Raw genomic sequence first — 16,405 nt, 5'->3', positions numbered from 1 at the left:
AGCAAGGCTATTGCTTGATTATTGTGTGCAGTCCTGAATCAGCCAGCTGTGTCGTTATGACTCCTGTCTTTATTTTGGTATGTTAAAACTGCCGTGGTTAAACAAGGAAAAGCTGCAATGAAAACACACTATTGGCTCATATTTGCTCTTTTGTTACCTACACCTTCTTTCACTTCCTATATCGAAATTTGAATATGTCTGCCAGTAACTGAAGTGCAGTTGAAAGGGGCTGTTACAGGTCTTTAGATGCATGGAGAGGAAAGAAAGGAAATGGGCTCAGTGACCTTTGCGAGTGATTTCCCCAGTGTTCAAACACCAGCATGAAAGCCAGGCTTGTTTCTGAAGTCCAGCACAAAATGTCAATTGCAACTTATCCCACTAGCTCAAGGATGTAGTTTGAAAGTGGATTCTGGAGTCACTGAACATCAATGGTGGGACTCTGTGGGGTCTCTGTAGCTCTTATTCTACTGGTTTCCTTTCAGTGAAGTTCACCACATAATCTGGCAACAGTGCAAAATTAAAAAAAAAAAACATTTTTGAAAATGTCTACACATATGCCTATGCAGGAAGTATGGGCAAATATCCATCCAAAATCAAGAAAAGGAATTTTGCTGTAATTTTTCCATCTCCATGTGGAATCCCCTTTTTGTCCAGCTCAAGGAAATCCGTCTACTTTTTTTCGAATAGGGCTTTTTTTTCTGGGGAAGTATGCCTCAAGTCCAGACCAGTTTCTCGCATTTGAGGTGACTAAATAAGAGGATGAGGAAGTCAGAGGGTTTTCACAGGGTCACTCGGCAATGAAACTGAATAACACTGCCTGATGTGTTGTTCTGAAATTGTCGTTTTAGCCCGCCGACCCGGTCTCATCCGTGTGACTAAATACAACCTGTACGTGTGTCGTGTTTGACTATGATCGGAAAGCAAACAAAGGTTCTTTTACAATACAGCCCTATCAGACCCCAACTGAATAGATGACTCCAGCTACACAAACATTCTCAAGAATCTATCTCATCCTAAACATACCCGTGACGTCAGCACTGTAGAGACCCACTGATAAAATAATATTTAGCAAAGATTAAGAAAAAAGAAAAACTTTTAGGAAACATAATGTCACCAGCTCTAACATGACTGTGCATTTCAACACCCACAGTGTGTGGACAGAATTTCCAGCAGCTTATTATGTAAATATACTGTAGTGTTAAACGCTATTTCACTCAGAGAAACATAAAATACACCAAACATGGTTTCTGTTTGCATATGCCTGGCCGGCAAACTTCCACTGTGTCCGCTTCGTCATCGTCTCTCATCTTGACAGCTGTTCAGGGCCTGTGGGGGAATTCCTGGCCCCTCCAGTAGACACAGCCTTTCCCCTGCTTACTTTATGGGAACAAGGGGGCAGGGCAAGTCAGATGGTTTTCCTCAGAAACTATTATGTGTTGATTCACTGTGAGGGGGCGTGTTTTACACTCCCACTGCTTCCTTCTTACTGGGAAGTGACTGTCGGGCTTACCGTACAGAGGGAGTGTATGAAAAACAGAGAGGAGGGAGGCTGATGGGTGATGTGAAAGGTGGCAAGATATTTAAGTGCTTCTTTCTGTGAATGTCAGACAGTGTGCTGCATCCATCCCTGGGACCTGGAGGACATTGGGGAGCGAGCAGAATGTGCAGGTGATTTGAGGAGGAATGTATATTTGCCGAGTTTGAAGAAGCCTGCTGCTTTCTTTCTGGTGAGATGGGACTGCGAAAGTGTGTTGTTTTTAAAGCTTGACTATGAAATAATCCTGGGAGGCCTTTATGAGGAGGTTTGTTTATGACATAACCAGGATCAGGAAAGGAAATCAATGAAACCGAGGTAAGTATATTAAAAGAAAACTCTCAGTATGGTCAAATCGAGTGTGTGGTTTTCAAAAAGCTTATACAAAATGACATGTGTTTTTTGGGTGTGTGGGGGGGGGTTGAACATTTTTTAATTAGGTCAAAGAAATGCTAACTTCTTCATTCTTTGAGCAAAAAGCAAATGAAGGCTTTTAAACCTGCCACACTGTGAATTTTTTTTGATGTAGACTTTGAAGAAACAGTTAATGATCTCATAGGGGATTGGCCTTGTCTAGTGATAGGCCGTAGAACCGGTTGTTTCCCAGTCCAACTGCCGGAAAGATATGAGTTTCCTGAACATACTCAGGTGTGGCCTTCCTTCGAAAGTTCATCGTGCTGTACTGTACCTTAAAAGGATGCACCATCATAATGGATAAACTTGGATTGAGATAACACAGACAAATTATCTTCACTGTATCTTCACTGTCAACATTGACTCCAGGCCTTGAATGAGGTGTGGGGTGGTGGGGGGTTTCTTTCTTTTTCTCTTGTTAAATAAAAGAGGCGAGTCTATCACAGTCAGTTAATAGCATACTTACTTTGCAGGGTTCAAAGATACGTCGACTAACTGTATGTCACTAATCACACAGTCCTAAAGCGCTTTTACTGGGAGTGTACTGCTGTAACTGATGAGTCATTTCATGCCTTGACCAGAGTACTATCACCACGATCTGATTCAGTGCTTCCAGTGGACAGACTTGCATTTCAGTAGTTTTGAAGCATTTCCAGGAACACAGATGAAAAAAAAAAAAAAAGTTGGATTGCTCAAATGATCCTGAAACTCTCCATATGTTCTCTAACCACAGAATCGTTTCCGTTCTTGGGAGCTTGTTTCCCACTTTACTTTCATTTTCAACGTATAAAAAAAACACCTCTTAACCCCTGCAAATTAACAGCATTTTTTTTTCAACGACTTCATACACCACTTTGTTAAGCAAATGTTAAATGTGACTAATCCCTTCAGTTGCCACAGTAATGACCTCTTGCTCAATCTTACTCTGGAAGAAGTACAGCTGACGTTATCATTTCATCATTACCCAGCCTTTCTTCAGAAATTGGGATCGGTAACCTAACCCCAACATGCTTCTCAACATGTGTCACTTAACTGCAGCCCACATTTATTGTGAAGTTTTTAGAGTTTACTAATTTTATTATTCTTATAGTTGGCTTTTTTTTCATTATTTAATGGGAGATTTAATGAGATGTGAAAAGAGTTAGTATTGAAGTATGAGCTGTGTAAATCGATAAAGCCATTCAAGGATCCAGAAGTGCCCGAAGAACAGATTTTAATGTGTGCTCTACTATGAGAACTGAATTCCATAGATGGTGACATCTTCAGGTGTCATCTATGGGCTCAGTTCTTTTGGCATGGTACTAGTTTGTCAGCCGTACGGCGCAGCACCAGAATGCCGAAGTTACCACCGTGTGAAATCAATAAAATAATGCTTGGTGTTAAGTTTGTATGGAGATTCCTGTGAATGAGGAGTTAATTTTTAATTGCACATATTATTGCTGTGAATAAAGCATACATTTTGAAATGACTAATGTGTTTCTCAGTATTATTATAAAGTGTCATTATGTATTGTTAATAAACCCAATCAAAAGTCAACCGTATTTGTGGGGATTTAATTAATTAATAGCAATTTTTTAAAAGGAAAAATTATGGTAAAAAGTACGTCAGAAAGTTCAAGAGCTGCTCTGCTACGTATTTAATGCTGACATAATTTTACCAGCTCTTGCAGCATTTCGGCATTATTAAGCTATAGCCATGCTAAAGTTAAAAATGTTAAACACACACCCACACACACATATGTGTGTGTGTGTGTGTGTGCGTATGTTGCCTCTCATAAATGTTATTTTATTTTTTAACATTTTTAACTCCAACATGGCTATAGCTTAATAATTCCAAAATGCTGCAAGAGCTGGTAAAAGTATGTCAGTATTAAATACGTGCTTTCTTTTTGACTTAATTAATCGGTAATGTAAGTTTTGCCTTCAGTGCAAAAATCTGACGTACAACTTACAAAACACCACGTTTTTGTATAGTCATTCAGGACGGGAATGCTCACCTACATATATTGTAGTTATGTAGTTATGACACACCAGAACAGGTTTAAAGCAACTCATTTCTGGTATCAGCGTTGGCAACTCAAGTTAAATTAAGCAGTGTAGTGTTACACTTGGTGGGAATGAAAGACGTATGCAATTTCTATAATACTGTTATCACTAAATGACATTATGATGTGGGTCTTTGTAACCAGCACTGAAACAGTAAATATCAAGTGAATCATTGTGCTCACAGGGCTGCCACATCATTACATCTAAGCTACATTCAAAATGAAAGTGTATTAGCTATCTTTTCCTCTTCTTATCTACGCCCCGCATAAACCATGTCCCCTTTTGTTAATGCACCGTCCTTTTTAGTTTTAATTTGTGCCATTTGCAGTGGAGGCGTTCTCTCAAAACAGCTCCTAGATGTGTCTCTGAAAGTCAGTCTGGAAAAAGCCATACACTGTACACAAAGTCCTTTGATAATGTCTGGAAGCGTCATGACAGGACAATACATCATTTCCAACCTCAACTAAGAAATCTCCCATTTTGGTGTGTGTGTGTGTGTGTGTGTGTGGGGGGGGGGGGGGGGGGGGGTCCTTCAGGCTATACTCTTTTCTGGGACTTGTGCCACAGTGGTTAGAGTGGGACTGAAATCACAGAGAACATACTATACTACATTTGAACCAAATTTCACTTGGATAAACAGCATCACAGGATATAGTTATTTAGGTTGTTATATAATATATAGCAGTAGTTACAAGTGTGCCACTGCATGTGTAGACTAAAGTGTGTAATAAGTCACAAAGAACATATGTGCAAAACAAGGTTGCCACCTCTTAGTGATGAGGAATCTTATATACAGCATTACTATGCTGTAACACTGTGTTTTGTTATTCATGCATTCACTCTATTGAAAGAAATGATTGTGTAGTAAACTTAGGGTCTCTTTAGAAATGTAATAGCTCTTTGGATTCATACTTTTCTCTAAAACAAATAATACTTCCCTCCCTTCTTGTTATCATTCATTTAGAATCCAGGAAAGCTTCTGCAATGGGAAAAATCTTGAATAAACTTTAATTACTATTCGCTGTTTGCATTTTTATTCAAAACATGGAACACACAGTGTAGTGTCTTAGTGACTGCTCAGTCATGGTCACATCTTGACTTGTTGACCTTTTCAAAGGAATAACGTTTCAGGCTGGTTTTGATTGAACTCTCTGACTCTAACTGATAAAGTAAATAAATAAAGTCTAAACAGTGGGTGGATGGTTATTGCATGGGAGTAAAGCGAGTAAGTACTTTAAACAAGTAAGTTGATTTTAAAGGCATGTCAGTATTTCTATTATATGATGTGTTTTACCTTACTATAGTTCACACAAAGCTATTTACTTTTGGAGACTATCATTTTAAAGGACATACAGATTAAACAGTAAAAAAACCAAACAAAAAACCCCCCCAAAACGTTTGAATTATTTCCATTTAACACATTTAACGGCAAGTGAAAAAATCCTAAAATTTAATGCAAGACTTTATACAAGTAACAGACATTACATACTCTATTTGAAAGATTTTTTGCTGGTTATATTCTGTACATACACGTCACACGGGAGTTAAAAGATTTTTTCTCAGCAATGTATTTGAAAGAGTTTCTACTTTTTTGTTGGCTGTTTTTTGTTTTTTTGTCTTTTTAACTACCTAGCCATAATTTGCCTGCTTAAAAACATTAATACCCCAACCCTGAAAGTGCTTGTCCCCTTAACTATTTCATAAGCATCATTTCAGCCAATTACATTTATCCACAAATTCACACAACCGTTATCTTTATTTTCATTGGCTACAATATGCTGCCAGTCACTGACGCAATGGCCTTTCGCCAACCAATGGTAAGGTAGTTTCTTTGTAAAGGATGAGCAACAGGCGACTACCGAGTGGGGCAACAGAAAAGAGTTTATCGTTTGTTATTACACAGCAGTACTTGTCTGAAGCTTTTATGGTTTAGTTTAGCCTAATTTTGAACAAGTGGTAGTTGCCAACGGTAACTGTATATACGTTGTTTCTATAGAGTAACCCGGTTTATTCGAGGTCGTGGCATGGATGAGGTACGGCCTACCAGTGGTGCACAAGCCCACGGGCTGGTGCCGCTGTTTCCTCCTGGGCTGCAGGCTATCTATGGGGAATGTCGGCGACTTTATCCCGAGCAGGCAAACCCGCTTCAAGTAACAGCTATTGTAAAATATTGGTAAGTAACCCATGTTGCTGTTGCTCGTCTGACATGCGTGCGGGCATTATATTTGTACAATATATTTAATCTAAAAATAGCTAAATATTAGCCCAGAACTAGTTTAGCTTCCAAGCTAACATTGTAGCTAACCCAACATCCAGAAGCCATACTGTAGTTACTGTTATTCGGAAAGTTTGAGAATGTCTCTTCTAAGCCATACTGGCTTAAATCCAGCTTTTGAAATGTCTCTCACCACGTTTACACGTATAAATGACTTCCATTGTAACCCAGATGTCTTTACATTGGGGTGTCTACTCACAACAATAACAAAACTGTACATGGTTCTCATTCTTTGCTTCTCATAGGCTCGGTGGACCAGATCCGCTAGACTACATCAGTATGTATAGAAACGTAGGCTGTCCAGCTCAGGACGTCCAGGAGCATTGGCACTATGTGAGCTTTGGACTCAGTGACCTGTATGGGGATAACCGTGTTCATGAGTAAGTACTGTGTCAGTAACACAAATCTTGGTTTTTAAACGCCCCTCTGTGTGACCGTTTATTGAATGTGGGAAGTCATTTTGACCCATACAATATTTTAGTTTTCAGCCCTTTACTAAATGTCCCCTCCTGACCAACTGTGAACTCTGAATAGTTCGTTCATCTCAATAAGTATTTGGCTTTTCACAGCCCTCATGCATATACAAATAACACAAAAGTATAAGTGCTGACATTTTGTCAGTCCATTTTCTCATAAAGTTTGTTTGTCAGATTTACAGGGCCAGATGGACCAAGTGGGTTTGGCTTTGAGCTCACTTTTAGACTCAAAAGAGAGGTGGGGGAGACCGCACCTCCAACATGGCCAGCTGAGCTAATGCAAGGTTTGGCTCGCTATGTCTTCCAGTCAGGTAAGGGCACAAAGCAGTTCTGCAATTTATAAAAATGTTTGCATGGATAAAGGTCATATTAAAAGACAATCAAACAAAAGAATTGGAAGAGGTCAAAAACTTTATTGTGGGTAGTTTTGCAGCAAAAATATTTGTAGTAGTGCAGTAGCAAAGGGCTGATACAAGAGACAACCATTCATTTCATGCTAACATTCATGCTTAGGGCACCGCCATGCTGCCATCTTAAACAACAGAAACAAACTATATTAAGTTGTGATAATTCATCAAATTGAATGCCTTTCAGACTAAAAATAAATTTATTTTCATAAATAAATTTTGTTTTATTTTTGTTGATTTAAACATTGTATGGAAAATAACTCAGTACTCAGCAAAAGACTGGTTAAGTGGTTAAAAAAATAAATAGATCGTTGTACTGTGATGTCATAATTTTATTTTGACGTGGGTGCTGTCTTTTGGGATATCTTCTCCATTCATAGAGCACCAGGTGTCACTCAAAGAGAATGGGAATAACGTTACTGTTATACTATTCCTTTCACTATTACCATATCTCAAACCAGTGTAGCGTCTGTGGGAGATTTTTAGACTGATGTGTTTCGCCTCTTTCAGACATGCATACCCTTCCATTAATCTGATAGCGTCATGTTGGCTTCATATATGAATGTGCACCCTGGTCAGTTCGCCATGAAGATTCAAACTGCAGGCTTACTGCAGATCAAGTTAAGTTTATGTATTGTGGACATGACACAGTCTAAATTGTGAGTTGCATTAACACGCACAAGGTTATGACTGTGCATGTCGCTGCAGTTAATACATTCTATCTAGATGATACATTTCTGGTCAGATCAATGTGCAAGAGTTTGAAATAGCCGCTGGAGCCTTGTACAGTGGACAAAGAGCAAAGATGGCTGGAACTGAACCACCAACCTTTCACTTGCCACTGCACTGTGGGGCTGATATCATGGTTCTCTTATTACTGATCTGAATAAACAGTATCAAGACAGCCACTGAAACAGAAAGGTAAAGTTATTCCCGAAAGAGGGGATAGCTTGTTAAAAGAAATGCATATCATGCCTCTAGCAGTGTTCCAGAGATTTGAAGAATCTACGCAATGGTGCACTGATACTGGTTGGTGGCACATGGTGGCCCAAAATCTGACAGTTTGCTGTTTTGTTTTGTTTTGGGTTTTTTTCCATTTTGCAGCCATCTGTAAATTCTTGGTCATTCACTTAAAAATTTGTAACACAGTGTACTTATTTGTCACACGTTGTTTGTGGTCTAGCAAATGATTTAACTGCAAAGTTTTAATGTGATAACTCTCTATTGGCCAAGCAAAAACATGGTGGTGTGCCAAAGAATGTGTTCTTTGTAAAGGTAGCTTGAAATCCCAGTGATGCATGTAAACAAGCTTAACTAGAGGAGTCTGCTCTAGCTACAACACACATTTATGTGTGTTGTAGCTCTGGGTATTGAAAGGACATCTAATTTCCCTTTTGTTATCTTTTGCTGTTTTTAGTAGGATTGTTTTCACAAGTTCCAAACAAGACAGTTGTGGTAGTGTGAATATATGTACTCTGCATGGGTGTATACACTGTTGCTAAGCTCCTTTGAATCCAAAATTTGTGTAAATAATGTAATTCGATAGACAAGAAGGGAGCATGCAGAAAGAGAAGACTTTTTACTCCAGACTCACCTCTACTCAGTCCTTCTCTGCTTTCCAGCTGGGGTCAATTTGTGTGTGGGTGGGCTAGGCCCCTAAGCTAAACGAATGCTGATTCCTGGCCATCTACCCCCCTCTCGTTTCTCCTGAAGCAAGTCTGGCGTGGGCGCGTGTTACCTCGCAAACAGTCAGATTAGCTTCTACGGAAAAGTAGTTTTTATGGTTTTCTTTCCATATTTGGGTCTCATTTTGACTGTTTTTCCTCTTACTCATGCTACCTCTTTTTCTGATCTGCCTCCCCTCTTCTCATGTTGCTGGACCATTCCGTCAATGTTTATGTACAGTCAGATGATGAAATGTAGGATTGTTTGAGCAGCCATGACAGGGTGTCTGCTAGACAAATTATAATCCCATGATTTGTTTTTATTTTAAAAAATAATGTATTTTCTTTCTCTTCACTCATGCAGAAAACACATTTTGTAGTGGTGACCATGTATCGTGGCACAGTCCACTAGACAACAGTGAATCTCGTATCCAGCATATGTTGCTTACAGAAGACCCACAGATGCAACCGGTTCAGACGCCATTTGGCACAGTGAGTTTTCTCCAGGTGAGTTTTTAATGTCACTTGTCACTAGTGTAATCCACTTGACAGTAGGCTCAAAACGATTCTGTGTTGAGCTAATTAATGTAAGATTTGAGGTATTGTGTTTGTGTCTCTTTGAGTAGGTTTTTGCCTATGCTGGATTATGCAACCTATGTAAAAATTGTGTTGTGAAGTCCTTCAAAAGTCCAACAGCAGAGGATAGCGGTGACTGTAGCTCAGGGGGTAGAGCAGGTCATTTACTAATCAGAAGGTTGGTGGTTCGACTGGCTCTTCCAGTCTGCATGCCAAATATCCTTGGGCAAGATGCTAACCTCAAGTTGCTCTCAGATGCATCGGATTGAAAATGAATGTCTGTGAATGTTAGCTAGAAAGCACTTCCATGTGCTTGTGTGAATGGGTGAATGAGGAAAGTTGTATAAAGGGCTTTGAGTGCTCAGGCAGAGTAGAAATGGGCTATATAAGAACCAGTCCATTTACATTTTACATAGCTTAATGTCGATGATGCTGTTCATGGCTCACATAGTTGTTGGCTTAAAAGTGGCAGCAGAGTTCAGGTTGAACAGGAGAAGCGCAGAAATCAAAGATTTTAAAAAAAAAGCCACAGACAGGTGGCTACAATGGATGCTTTTTATTCTTTTGTTTTTTTAGCTGATATAACTGTGTTTTATGGCTGAAGGACCAACAACGAAGAGTAGCTTGCAGACCTGTTGTTTGCGACACTGCCCCCTTGTGACGGTAAACGGCTGCAACAGTTGCCTGTAGGCAAACGAGGAGAGGAACGCAGTATCAAAAATCCATCTTGAATTGTCAGATGATATTTTGGCATTTATTCAATATTATGTAATGTTACCCAATATTAATAAAATAGGTATGGGGTGTCTTACAACAGTTGGTGTAAAAACCATAAAATATGTGTCTCGTAGATTGTGGGAGTATGTACAGAGGAGCTGCAGGCGGCCCAACAGTGGAATGGACAGGGTATCCTGGAGCTGATGCGTGGAGTCAGAGTGTGAGTAGAACTGTGTAGCAGGTGATCTGGTCAAAGCTAGTTTTACTTTTTATTCTGTTGCTTAGCTTGGATTTACACGTAGGTGTTGATTAGTCAAACCTGCGTGTCATTTTTGTGTAGAACTCTCATGAAAGTCATCATTTGAAGTGGAAAGCATAACTTGACTTAAGCATTACACACATATTTTTTCCCTTTTTAGTGCACTCCATATCTGGCGGATAAAATCGAAATGATTTACCTGCTCAGTCACAGTATTTTTCTCTTGTTTTTCTGTCTTTCCTTTTTTTTTACAGTTGCCTGTAAATGGTCAATCAACTTGTAGGAACTGAGTTGAATAGAAAACACCATTATGTGAATGCCACTTTGTGCTCAGTTTGAGTACATTGTGAGCAGCAAGTGAGGAGCATAGTTACTAGTTAATTTATTAACTTGGTGTGTTTAACTTGAAGTTAATGCTGACCTGAACTAATGGTGATGCTTTTCCTGTGCACAGAGCCGGTGGCCCCTGGCTAATCACTGACATGAGGAGAGGAGAGACCATTTTTGAAATTGATCCACAGCTACAAGTAAGCTTTACTCAATTCTGCACCATGTTGCTTTTATACAGTATGACATAAAGAGGCATTTTTATGGTCTTTAATGATTTATTTATTTTGTGTTCTGTTTTTGGAAACATTTGTCATCGAAACTTAAGCATGATCAAAATCTACTGTTTTATATTTCTTTTAACTCTTCTGTAAAGAGTTAAGCTTAGTGTGACTCAAACGAAACCTGTTGCCACGCTATAGAAGATTAGAACAAGTAGCACTGTCTTGTGTCCTGTGGCTCTAGAGCAGGGATGTCAAACTCACTGTTGGGTAGACTCTGGCCCCCCAGGCCTTATGTTTGGCACGCCTTATCTACAGAAAGCATACAATAGGGTGTGAGCAGAGAAACTGTGGTACTGTGTCAGGTTGTCAGCAGAGGAGAAGTATTTGAGGGTAGTGCAGGACATTTATGAAGACAATGAGACAGGGGTGAGGTGTGCAGTAGGAGTGATAGATGGGTTCAAGAGACCCACTCTGTTGGTGGAGAGGTAGTGGCCCTAACAAAAAGACAAGGGGCTGAACTGGAGGTAGGAGACCTGAACATGCAAAGGTTTTCTTTGAGCGTGACCAGAAATGAGCATATCCTATGAGCATTGGATTAGAAATGAGCATATAAGAGCAGTTTCAAGACAAAGTTAGTGAGGCAACGAGATGGTTTGGACATGTGCAGAGGCGGGATAGTGGATGTATTGGACAAAGGATTTTAAATATAGAGCTGGCAGGCAGTAGGAAAATGGGAAGACCACCGAGAAGGTTAATGGATGTAGTGAAGGAGGACATGCAGAGGGTTGGTGTGACAAAGGAAGATGCTAGTGATAGGGTGAGATGTTGGTAGATGGTCGTTGTGGCGGCCGCTAAAGGGAGCAGCCAAAAGAAGTAGTAGTGGTTGAAAAGAAACCATTTGAAGAGCTAATTGGTCCTGGTCAATGATTTGTTGATATTGGAAGCGAAATCTTCTACAAAGCACTTTAAAGGGAACCTTTTCTTCATTGATATTATTGTTTTTGGTTTGTTTTGCTGTCACAAGTTTTATCACCTCTTTTTTGCCTGTAGATATTTATGCATCGTTTTCATTTCTGAAGAAGTTGACGTTGTGTTTTATGTGAGCTTGTATTGACAATTTGTGTATATTTCTTGCCTATCTAAGCAGGAGAGAGTGGACCAGGGTATCGAGACAGAAGGCTCGAACCTGAGTGGGGTCAGCGCCAAGTGTGTGTGGGACGATCTGAGTCGGCCGCCAGAGGATGAGGAGGACAGTCGATCAATCTGCATTGGATCACAGCCACGCAGGCTCTCAGACAAAGGTATGCCAGCTTCCAAAGAAGCGCATACGATAGATACTCAAGCTGAGCAGAAATGCCTAACCTAATGAAATAATACTTGTTTCTGTCTTTGTTTGTGGGCTGACAGACACAGAGCAGATCAGGGAGACTCTGAGAAAAGGACTGGAGTTTAACAGCAAAGCAGCCCTACCACCTATCAACAGCCAGAAACAGAGCCACGAGAGACCGCAGTGAGTGTTCCTCCTACACTCCAGCACTCACAATCTTAACATGGGTTCAGCTCAGCACAAGGGTTGCGCCAGGATAACTCCCTCCCTCTTGTGCTGTGACTCAAATCCCCAGTGACATCTGAACTATCATCATCGTTCTTTCTTAGCTACCAGCATATTATGTTGCTGTGTTGCTATTCTGTTGCTGCTTTTCTGTGGAAGTTTGGGTCTTCTGCTGTATCAGGTAACTGCTTCATGAAAGGAGTTGCGAAATCTGTTTGTGTGCATGCGCACGTGTGTGTGTGTGTGCGTGTGTGTGTGTGCGTGCGCACGTGTGTGTGTGCGTGAGCCAAAAAGCTGCCTTTCCCTTCTTAGTTGTTTTCTAACAGACTCATCAGTGAACATACCATTTTCTGCTTCCTCACTGAGATTATTTTCTTCTTCTTTCTGTGTTTATCAGGAGTCGAAAGGACAGTTTGGAGAGTGAGAGCTCAGCAGCTATTGTTCCTCATGAGTTGGTCCGAACACGGCAGTTGGAGAGTGTCCATTTGAAATTCAACCAAGAGTCAGGCACACTGTTGCCCCTCTGCTTGCGGTAAAGCACCATTCTTCTTCTCCTACAACCGCTGGGCAAATTAACCCTTTCTGAATGTATGTGAGACCGAAAGGATACCCCAGATATTTATTTTGAACAGGTGTGGCCGAATATAATGGCATGTAGGACCACTAGTTCCTCAGGGGTGAATGAGGAGGTTTTCTGAAAGGCACCCTCAAATATCAGTTGAACTTCCTCCCACATGTACTTTGATATCACTTCAAAGTCTGAAGAAAATAACAAGTTAGCTGCTTTTTAGTGGGCCTAGTGTTATCATAAGTGAGCAGAATGTGAAACGGCTTAAAGTCGATATTAATGTTACCTGTAACATCAAAGAAGTGACATTCAGGAATTTAGTATTTGTTAACAGTGGACTGTTGGACGTAGACTCTGATCCTCTAGATTTGTCTAACATGTTTTGGTGTTTTTACATCTATTTCCTAGCTTTTCTTAAACAGAGAAGTCAACGAAGGTTATTAGTGTACATTGACAGAGCAACTGAATCAGTGCTGTCAACACAGCATGTGGAGCATGTCTGGCTCTCCTTCCTGCTCGCCTACACAGCAAGAAGTGTATCAAACAGCAGGAAGAGGATTTAGGACAAAGATAGTACATTAATACAGATTAGCAGATATAAATTCAATGTTAAAGTTACCTCCATATGTTCATGACAGTCACATGGTCTATAAATCCTTACCATTTCAGCCATCTTACATTGAAGAGAAAAAAAAATGTTAATCTTAAAATGAGAAAGAGAAGAGAGCCTGCACTTGGTGAAAGGAGTCCGTTATTGACAAAAAGAATGCAGCTATTGCCTCTAACGTGAGTTTTGGAATTCACAGTCCAGTAATATCTGGATTTTGTTTACTTTTTACTGGGGATGTAGGTGACATTTATAGGAATGTGTATAACCAAAGAAAATGCCATTTAAGCGGACTATCCGGTCGAAAGTCTCCTTTGTACCATTTCCCTCTAATGCTGAAGTGACAAATGGCAAACTTGCAATAGCAAACAATAAGATTTCTGATATACTCTGTAACTTGTGGAATTTACAATCCGTCTGGATTTTTTTTTTTTTTTTGTGGGAGGGGGGCATAGGTGACATTTATAGGAATGTGTGTAACCAAACAAAATGCCAACTGAGCGGACTATCCAATAGGAAGTCTCTTTCCCACCAGTTTCAACCTGCTTTATTTTTAAACTCATTTTTAGGAGAGAACAAGCTTAGAGTTACTGTACAGAGAGAGCTCTGTGTAAAAGGAGGAGAAATGTGTTGAGAACACAGTGTTATGTCCCAGTTATATGATACCGCAATGAAGGGCGATTATGTCATATTTCCTACAAACTGTCCTCTGTGATATTAATGAAACAAATCTTTTGGATCTTTTTTCTATTCCTCCCATTGAAAACTGCAGAACATAGTGTTTCTCTTAATTTAAATTCATTTAAATAATTAACTGACTTTAAATGTTTACGGTTATTTCTCTGAATTAGAAAGCACTCAACTCCTCAGCATCGACTAACAGATTTAGTTTAATTCTCGTGGTTATTTCAAGCATTTTGACCTTGATTTATTATCTTCAACAGGTCAGTTCTTTAAGGCTTCCTCTGATGCAAAATGGCAAACTGCCTTTCCTCAGTCACCACAAAAAAATTGTTCAGAAGATAAAAGGTTAAAGCTTATAAATTTTAAACGCTTACTAGCAATTTCTTTATGACATAAGAAATCTTGTTTTATGGCAAACATAAATGAAAACAAACACAACTTATGAGTGTAATCATGTGGTTAGTTCATAATGGATTGTGTTTGATCTTTTACAGGGGGCGGTTGCTCCACGGGAGACACTTCACATATAAAAGTATCAACGGAGACACGGCCATCACTTTTGTGTCTACAGGAGTTGAAGGTGCTTTTGCTACTGAAGAGCATCCCTATGCAGCCCATGGCCCCTGGCTTCAGGTACCCACACGGAAACTCTGACCTCTGGCTGTTGCGTTCCTGTTTAATGAGTTCATTTTCTAAATTCTGTTCTCCTTTCATAGATTTTGTTGACTGAAGAGTTTGTGGAGCAGATGCTCGGGGATTTACAGGAACTCAACACTCGTGATGAGGCAAGCAAAAACCCCTTGCAGGTTACCTTTTACTTTCAGTTTTAGGCACTGTGACTACATGCCTGGTATACCTTGCATGTGTTTTCTCTTTCTGCAGACAAAGTTGCCAAAGGAGTACAGCTGGCCAGAAAAGAAGCTAAAAATCTCTGTTCTACCAGACTCTGTGTTTGATAATCCACTCCAGTGAGACTGACACAGAGACACTTGCTCTTTTGAAAATGCCAAGAAAAAGACGTGTAAACATTTCCAGAGTGGACCATCAGAAACAGCAGACCTCCCTGGACTCTGAGAGGCTGTCAGAGCTTATAGATACGTTGTTCCCACTGTGGCTGGCCTCAACTGTTTCACTCAAAAAGATAATCTGAGGGATGAACTAAACATTTCTGACTGTTACCGCATTCTCAGACTAGCACCATTGTTTACAATATCTGTATGAGGCTTTTGAGACTATCAGACCAGCCAGTCCAGATGGTTGGCTTGTTAGAACAATCCTGTTGGTCAAACTGGATGCTGTCAGTCCTCCAGGTAGTTCAAAATATACATCACTAATGTAGTTGAGCATACATCCTGTGATCTCCTGACATGCTGTCTAAAGCAATAACTGAGCAGCAGTTCTCAAAAACACTTCTATTTATTCCAGTGGCCTTCGAAAGGGAAGAAGAATAACCAGTTTAAACATTTTTTATCAGTGTTGTTTTTAAACTGAGCTGATATGTATAGTATTTACAAATGCTGGACATTTTTCTCTGATATGTTTGTGGTCACGCCAAAGTTTGAACCATTTCTGTCTCAAATGTTTCATGTTTCAGGAACACTAGTCTGACAGTTAATCATTGTCTCATAGCCTGTTATTAACTGTCACTTTTTAAGTACCTGGCAAATGCTGCAGGTATAACCACCTCGATTGCTCCTCTGTGCCAAGATTATAACTCCAGTAATGAGTTAGGTTTTCTCACACAACACCCATGTGTAGTGTCACTGTTGTAGATGTTAATAGACTGTAATCTGTGATCATGGCCTCCTCAAGTGCAGTTTCCAGTGCCTACATATATGTAACATATGATTTGGATCAGTGGACCTGTTTAAAAATGAGTAAACCTCCACAGTGCCTTTCCCTCCAGCCGAAGGGGGGAAAAAATCCCAACATATTTTCCGTGATTGTCAATGCAGCCTGAAGCTCCTGGATTGTTTGGACACATCATTTTGAATCGAGCCTGCTGCATTCACTCCCTTTTTCTGATACTGTTATTTCACTCCATATTCATGCCAAAAAAAGAAGACTACTTTTACT

The 16,405-nt window shown here is 40.0% G+C and overlaps 1 protein-coding gene across 3 annotated transcripts; it reads left to right on the top strand.

Moving 5' to 3' along the window:
• Positions 1 to 5,837: 5,837 nt before the first annotated feature.
• Positions 5,838 to 16,405, top strand: sufu (suppressor of fused homolog (Drosophila)). Of its 3 annotated transcripts, none has more exons than XM_085369940.1 (12): positions 5,838 to 6,166; positions 6,514 to 6,648; positions 6,919 to 7,055; positions 9,180 to 9,322; positions 10,243 to 10,328; positions 10,822 to 10,894; positions 12,066 to 12,219; positions 12,326 to 12,428; positions 12,868 to 13,002; positions 14,824 to 14,962; positions 15,046 to 15,114; positions 15,212 to 16,405. In XM_085369940.1, exons 1-12 carry the CDS (start codon positions 6,018 to 6,020, stop codon positions 15,299 to 15,301), a joined length of 1,413 nt encoding a protein of 470 aa, XP_085226066.1. In that variant the 5' UTR covers positions 5,838 to 6,017; the 3' UTR covers positions 15,302 to 16,405. The 3 variants fall into 3 exon arrangements, with proteins under 3 accessions (XP_085226066.1, XP_085226065.1, XP_085226067.1); XM_085369939.1 differs by having other exon boundaries at positions 12,063 to 12,219; XM_085369941.1 differs by lacking the exons at positions 14,824 to 14,962; positions 15,046 to 15,114; positions 15,212 to 16,405 and adding an exon at positions 14,590 to 14,669 and having other exon boundaries at positions 12,063 to 12,219.

Source organism: Diplotaxodon limnothrissa, linkage group LG13 (genome assembly GCF_057381915.1).
Source record: "Diplotaxodon limnothrissa isolate DT_005_m linkage group LG13, D_limnothrissa_male_GT1.1, whole genome shotgun sequence".
Taxonomy (NCBI): domain Eukaryota; kingdom Metazoa; phylum Chordata; class Actinopteri; order Cichliformes; family Cichlidae; genus Diplotaxodon; species Diplotaxodon limnothrissa.
The sequence above is the reverse complement of the archived record's forward strand: the minus strand, read 5'-3'. Positions and strand labels throughout refer to the sequence as shown.